Source organism: Anomaloglossus baeobatrachus, chromosome 4, assembly GCF_048569485.1.
Source record: "Anomaloglossus baeobatrachus isolate aAnoBae1 chromosome 4, aAnoBae1.hap1, whole genome shotgun sequence".
Classification (NCBI taxonomy): domain Eukaryota; kingdom Metazoa; phylum Chordata; class Amphibia; order Anura; family Aromobatidae; genus Anomaloglossus; species Anomaloglossus baeobatrachus.
In genome coordinates, this window is record NC_134356.1 from 438,801,929 (window position 1) to 438,809,500 (window position 7,572).

Below are 7,572 nucleotides of genomic sequence, written 5' to 3' on the forward strand. Positions count from 1 at the left end.
CAGGACTCACTGTGTCTTGGACGCAGCGGGTCCTGGCCTGCGGGGCCGTGAGCCTCCTCCGCAGGAGAACGCAGGAGAACACAGCTGCTTGTACCGACGATCAGGCTTCAATGCGCTGCGGTCTCTTATTTGTGTTCTTCCTATGGAGGACACATGTGAATCCACAGCAAACAATTGACATGCTGCAGTCTGGAAAGACGCACCGCAGGTCAGTGTTTGCTGCGGAAAAAACAAGCACAGTGGGCACAGGATTTCTCTAAATTCCATCCACTGTGCTTGTACTGTACAATGCAGCGTTTTGGACGCAGCGAAAACACGCTACATCCAAAACGCTGCAAACACTGATCATGGTCATGCACCCATATACTTGTAGAGAGGAAGTCCTCCCTGAGAAGATATATAATACAAGTGCATCTCAATAAATTAGAATAGCATCAAAACGTTAATTTATTTCAGTAATTCAATACAAAAAGGGAAACTCATATATTATATGGAGTCATTACACACAGAGTGATCTATTTCAAGTATTTATTTCTGTTAATGTTTATGATTATGGCGTTTCCCTTTTTGTAATGAATTACTGAAACAAATTAATTTTTTTATGGTATTCTTATTTATTGAGATCCACTTGTATATGGTGGAAATGAAAATCTGTAGCATGACACTTGGTCTAGATAAAGGGATGGTTTTCTCCAGAAGGTGTTTTTTGAAAGAGATTTAACTGTACCAATTAGTCCACTATCTGTCGTATCTAATTATATTGTGATTATTACACTGACTAAAAAGATGGAGTACGTCCAAATCATTATTGTGTTTTTCATATTAAACTCACTTGTATGACAGAATGTATCCAAATGTTCTCTCGCTTAGTCTAATAATAAAGTGTCCAAGCTCCTTGTTTTTCAGAAGTTCTTCACATTCTCTGAAATAAAATTTAATGAGTTTACATAAATAAGTTGAAAAGCATTTGTGTAATACATGTAGTTATTCCCTATAAAAATGTACATTCTTAGAATAGAACAGTGTTGTCAAAAATATATAGAATTTTGTGTACTGTAAGATGCACCTAGGTTTTAGAGGCGGAAAATAGGAAAAAAAAATTGAAGCAAAAAATGTGGTCATGATGCACTGTTAATGGGGGGATATGCTGCTGACACTGTTATAAAGGTAATGTCCCTCAATTCTGTACTAATGTCCCCCATCCTGGGCACTTTCCAGATATATACAGTATGTCCCTCATCCTGGTATATATGTTCCTCATCCTGGTATATATGTCCCTAATCCTGGTATATATCCCTCATCCTGGTATATATGTTCTCCATCCTGGTATAAATTTCTCTCATCTTGGTATGTATATCCCGCATCCTCTTATATATGATCTCCATCATGGTCGTATCCTGGTATATAAGTGCCCCATCCTAGTATACAGTCCCTGACAAAAGTTCTGTCGCTTATCCATGTTATGTAAATAAAAGCTTATAACCTGACTTTAAATTCATCCATTAGTTTCATAAATTACTCTTTTGAAAGATGAAACCCTCCCAAATTTGGTTTAGGTTATGAAAATAAAGTTGCTGCAAAGCTGAAATATTGATCATTTAATGAACACAGAAAGGTCAGATTTTCGCAAGACAAAAGTTTTGTCACCCACAGAAAGTAATGTGAAATTCAAACAAATAATTACCTTCTAATACAAAGATATTTTGCATAACATTGGTGAATGAAGTTGAGGTGCTATTAGAGCCATATTTAATATTTGTGTGACTTCCATGAGCTTGAAGGACTACATCCATGCGGTTCAACAATGATTCATACAATTTATTGATGAAGTCATCAGGAATAGCAAAGAATGCAGTCTTACATGCCTCCCTGAATTCACCTAGATTCTTTTGGTTTCTCTTCCAAGCTTCCTCTTTCATCCTACCCCAAACATGCTCAATGATGTTCATGTCTGGTGACTGAGCTGGCCAGTCCTTGAGCACCTTGATCTTCTTTGCCAGGAGGAACTTTGTTGTAGAGATGGGTGTATGAGATTGAGCACCATCATACTGTAGAATTTGACCCTTTTATGATTGGGAATGTAAGAGGTAGCTAATACTTCTTGATATTTTAAGCTATTGATATTGCCTTCCACCTTGCAAATGTTTTGCACACCCTCATACTGACTGTAACCCCAGACCATGATCTTTCCACCACCAAATGTAACTGTTTTCTGGATACATACGAGCTCCAGTAGTTCTGGAGTATTTGTGGTGGCTGTGGTGTAATTCAACTGAAGATTCATCAGAGAAATCTACCTTCTGCCACTTTTCCAGCATCCTTCTGTTTAGCAGGCTGTGGGACTTGCCAAATGCCACATGGTTTTTTAATTGCCTTTTGTTTAATGCTGGCTTGTGGGCACTGATTTGACCATGGAGGCCATTTCGAGACAGAATCCTACAAACTGTTCTAGTTGACACAGGTACTTGAAGTGACCGGGCCTTTTGGAGCTCTGCTGCAGGGGAAGAGGGGCTGGCTTTGGATTTTTTAACCAACAAACATTCCTCCTGAGCAGTTGTCTTGCGGGGTCTGCGGGACCTGGGCTTGTCAAAAACTTCTCCATCTCTTCAAATCTTTTTTTAATTCTTTGTACTTGACGCTGACACACATTAAAGGTGCCAGCCACCTCTGCAGTGGATCTGGTCTTCAGCCTCTTGATAATCAAGGCTTTGGTTGCAGGGTGGATTTTTGGCATGTTGTCAGAGGTCAAGTTGCAGTTCAACTGAAGGTCTGGAGTGCGGGGTTTCTTTTTATATACATCCACTAATTAACCGATCATTTAGTGAGCACAGGTGAGGATGTAAACTAGGATTGGGTGCATTATATGACAAGGCGACAAAACTTTTGTCTTGCCAAAATCTGACCTTTCTGTGTTCATTAAATGATCAATATTTCAGCTTTGCAGCAACTTTATTTTCATAACCTAAACCAAATTTGGGAGGGTTTCAGCTTTCAAAAGAGTAATTTATGAAACCAATGGATGAATTTAAAGTCAGGTTATAAGCTTTTATTGACATTACATGGATAAGCGACAGAACTTTTGTCAGGGACTGTATATGTCCCTCCTCCTGGAATATATGTCCCCCATCCTCTTATATATGATCCCCATCATGGTCGTATCATGCTATATAAGTGCCCCATCCTAGTATACAGTTAGGTCCAGAAATATTTGGACAGTGACACAAGTTTTGTTATTTTAGCTGTTAACATGTTCAGAAATACAATTATATATATATAATATGGGCTGAAAGTGCACACTCCCAGCTGCAATATGAGAGTTTTCTCATCCAAATCGGAGAAAGGGTTTAGGAATCATAGCTCTGTAATGCATGGCCTCCTCTTTTTCAAGGGACCAAAAGTAATTGGACAAGGGACTCTAAGGGCTGCAATTAACTCTGAAGGCGTCTCCCTCGTTAACCTGTAATCAATGAAGTAGTTAAAAGGTCTGGGGTTGATTACAGGTGTGTGGTTTTGCATTTGGAAGCTGTTGCTGTGACCAGACAACATGCGGTCTAAGGAACTCTCAATTGAGGTGAAGCAGAACATCCTGAGGCTGAAAAAAAAGAAAAAATCCATCAGAGAGATAGCAGACATGCTTGGAGTAGCAAAATCAACAGTCGGGTACATTCTGAGAAAAAAGGAATTGACTGGTGAGCTTGGGAACTCAAAAAGGCCTGGGCGTCCACGGATGACAACAGTGGTGGATGATCGCCGCATACTTTCTTTGGTGAAGAAGAACCCGTTCACAACATCAACTGAAGTCCAGAACACCCTCAGTGAAGTAGGTGTATCTGTCTCTAAGTCAACAGTAAAGAGAAGACTCCATGAAAGTAAATACAAAGGGTTCACATCTAGATGCAAACCATTCATCAATTCCAAAAATAGACAGGCCAGAGTTAAATTTGCTGAAAAATACCTCATGAAGCCAGCTCAGTTCTGGAAAAGTATTCTATGGACAGATGAGACAAAGATCAACCTGTACCAGAATGATGGGAAGAAAAAAGTTTGGAGAAGAAAGGGAACGGCACATGATCCAAGGCACACCACATTCTCTGTAAAACATGGTGGAGGCAACGTGATGGCATGGGCATGCATGGCTTTCAATGGCACTGGGTCACTTGTGTTTATTGATGACATAACAGCAGACAAGAGTAGCCGGATGAATTCTGAAGTGTACCGGGATATACTTTCAGCCCAGATTCAGCCAAATGCCGCAAAGTTGATCGGACGGCGCTTCATAGTACAGATGGACAATGACCCCAAGCATACAGCCAAAGCTACCCAGGAGTTCATGAGTGCAAAAAAGTGGAATATTCTGCAATGGTCAAGTCAATCACCAGATCTTAACCCAATTGAGCATGCATTTCACTTGCTCAAATCCAGACTTAAGATGGAAAGACCCACAAACAAGCAAGACCTGAAGGCTGCGGCTGTAAAGGCCTGGCAAAGCATTAAGAAGGAGGAAACCCAGCGTTTGGTGATGTCCATGGGTTCCAGACTTTTGGCAGTGATTGCCTCCAAAGGATTCGCAACAAAATATTGAAAATAAAAATATTTTGTTTGGGTTTGGTTTATTTGTCCAATTACTTTTGACCTCCTAAAATGTGGAGTGTTTGTAAAGAAATGTGTACAATTCCTACAATTTCTATCAGATATTTTTGTTCAAACCTTCAAATTAAACGTTACAATCTGCACTTGAATTCTGTTGTAGAGGTTTCATTTCAAATCCAATGTGGTGGCATGCAGAGCCCAACTCGCGAAAATTGTGTCACTGTCCAAATATTTCTGGACCTAACTGTATATGTCCCTCATCCTGGTATATATCTTCCCCATCCTCTTATAATACTGTATGATCTCCATCATGGGCCCATCCTGGTATATATGCCTCCCATTATGCCACACACATAAAAAAAAAATAAACGATTCTACTCAACTTCCATCTGCTCCTCCAGTGAGCAGCGTCCTCTTCTGATACCAGCAACTGACTTCGGCAGGATTATGGGCATAGAAAGCAATAAATATACATTTTCTTTAATAGTGGACATGTGATCTCCCCAGTTGCTGCAGTAAGCCGGCGACTAAGGTATCTAAGCACATCAATAACAGATACTGTAAGGGCCTGTGCCGAATTTGCAGTCCAAGTGCTAGCTGTCAAAAAATCAAATCGCTCTTGGACCAATGTTATTCAATGAAGCAGAGCATATGCCAGATTTTTTCATTGGACCGAGTGGGCCGAGGACAAAAATAGCAACATACACTATTTGCTTCTGAGAATTGGATGGTACTCGTCCATTCAAATTTATGGATTCTAGAAAAAAATGGGATTGCACTTGGATGACATCTGATTGTGGTCTGATTTTCACGGACTGACATAATGGAAAAGGTGAGAAAGCGGAGGAATGTTTTTTATTTTTATTTTTTCTCCCAACCTCTGAGAAAAACTCATCCCACTGTGATTAGCTTCATCAGACTATTTTTCTCAGACGAAAAGTAAATGATCGTGTGCACCTACCCTATCAGTGACATTTATAATGCTCTTGTAACAGACCTAATCACAGTGCCCCAGAATAGTGGCAATCACCCTATTCCCATATAAAAGAGAATAAAACATCGCCTCCAAAATAGCCACAGGGTATATGGCAATGATTACTGCTGTGCCAACGACATCAGTGCCCATATAAAAAGAATAGCTAATCCAAAATGGCAACAACCACAGTGCCCACTAATAGTAATCCACAGTACCCCAATGTGTATAAGGGAATGTGTTACCTAACCTGCATTCTTGATACTGTGACCACCCTCATTGCTCAGGCTGACCTCTGCCTATGCCCCTGAATTATATTCTGCGATGACTGAGCGTGTGACCACAGGAATTCTCAGAGGAAATCTCTTTTTATTTGTTGTCTCTGGAATTTCCTCTGCTATCAGATGTTCTCTTGACTATTTTTTTTCTCTTTTTTTAAGCAGTGATCATTGTTACAGGTCATCTAGAAGGGACTGTAGTGACTGATCGAGCATTGTTGATTGTTGGGGACATTAGGGATACTTGTCCAGTATTCGGGCAGAGATTATAGGTGTCCAGTAGGTGAGATTATAGGTGAGATTAGTACCTAAATGCATCAACTTTAGTTTGTTTGCATGTCAACACACAGCAGAAAAAAGGCTTTTAGTGCAGCTGTTTCCAGAGCTTTTCTACAGAGTACTGCCGAGCCCTAGATTCAATCCATTATATTTTTTACGATACATTATGGTTCATTGAGACATATTCAGTACATTTTGTTATTTCTTAGAAATCAGTATTATATAAATTGGCATACGTTGTGGGCAATTTGTCAGTGTTTTTATCAGAAAAATATTGTAAATCGCTTTGAAAAGTTACGGAATGGTACAAATAACGATTGCGTTTTGACTTTTTCGTTCTAATTTTAAGCAGCGCCGCCAAAATAAGTGGAGCTCATCATTAGCCATGCCATGGCTATTCCTTCCCATCAAAGTCAACTCAACACAAGTACCTGTGTCCTTTATGCCAGAAATGTTACTCCAGTCCCTGGTGAGACGAATGCCACTGAGAAGATGTGCCAAATTCAATGAGTGGCGTGCACCTCTTTGGTCCACCTCATCAGTGGACCCTTCATTAAGACTGGCATGAGCAACGCTAGTCTTAATGACTTGGCCCCATTGAATTACCTTTAGTAATGCAGTCAAGCAGAAGGAGCTGGTCTCTCGATAAGCCTTGTTTCATAAAGCTGTGTATGTATGTAAAAATGTCTGATATTTTGTTACCTATAAGTACACAAAATTTGAAAATAATATTCACTGTAACTAGGTAACTACAGTGAAATTCCAATAATTTGGTATCTGAAGACTTTTAAAATTCCAATCAATAAACATACATATGGATTCATATACACATACTGTACATTATAGTTTTCTTTCTTTTTGCATTTGGGTTTCTTTTTTGGGGGGGGGAATGGGGAGGAAGGGAAGTCTGGTCCATTTTTCCAAGGGTAAAATATTCCCCTTTGTATCTCTTACGTACTCACCTTCTTGACATTATGCCATGAAACCAGTCGGGAAGACCATCATCTGAACCCTGCATCACTGGTAGTTCCATTGGACTTCTTCCTAATGTCCCTTTTGAGTCATTTTTTGACATTCCTGGATGAGTTTATTTTCTGTGCAAGAATGCCAAGACTGGTAATGTGTCCTATATATACACTATGGGGACAGATAATTTGCCTATTTTCCTTCAATATCTAAATGGATCTATTGTTTTAGAAACAGACCATGAATCTATTCATAGAAGACTTGTCTCCCTCTACTCATATTACGTTGGGTTCCGTAGAACAACACTGAACAGTATCCAAAGTGCACATACTGTACTTCATTGTATCAGAGTTTATGAGTACATAATGATTTTCATGTATGCAAATATTTCCAAAAATGCACAAAACTGTGTAACATAACTTTGTACAACAACAGAGGAACATCTTTTCATTTACTCTGTAGCTGCTATGTTTGAATAGCTGATGT

The 7,572-nt window shown here is 39.5% G+C and overlaps 1 protein-coding gene across 1 annotated transcript in view; it reads right to left on the minus strand.

The window, feature by feature from the left end:
- LOC142302490 (uncharacterized) overlaps positions 1–7,195 on the minus strand; it is a 48,072-nt gene extending 40,877 nt beyond the window's left edge. The window contains exons 1-2 of the mRNA XM_075343562.1: positions 7,083–7,195; positions 833–922 (exon numbers count right to left, since the gene is read on the minus strand). Of these exons, the coding sequence (XP_075199677.1) occupies positions 833–922; positions 7,083–7,195 (203 nt within the window). The remainder of the gene's footprint in view (positions 1–832; positions 923–7,082) is intronic.
- Positions 7,196–7,572: the final 377 nt, after the last annotated feature.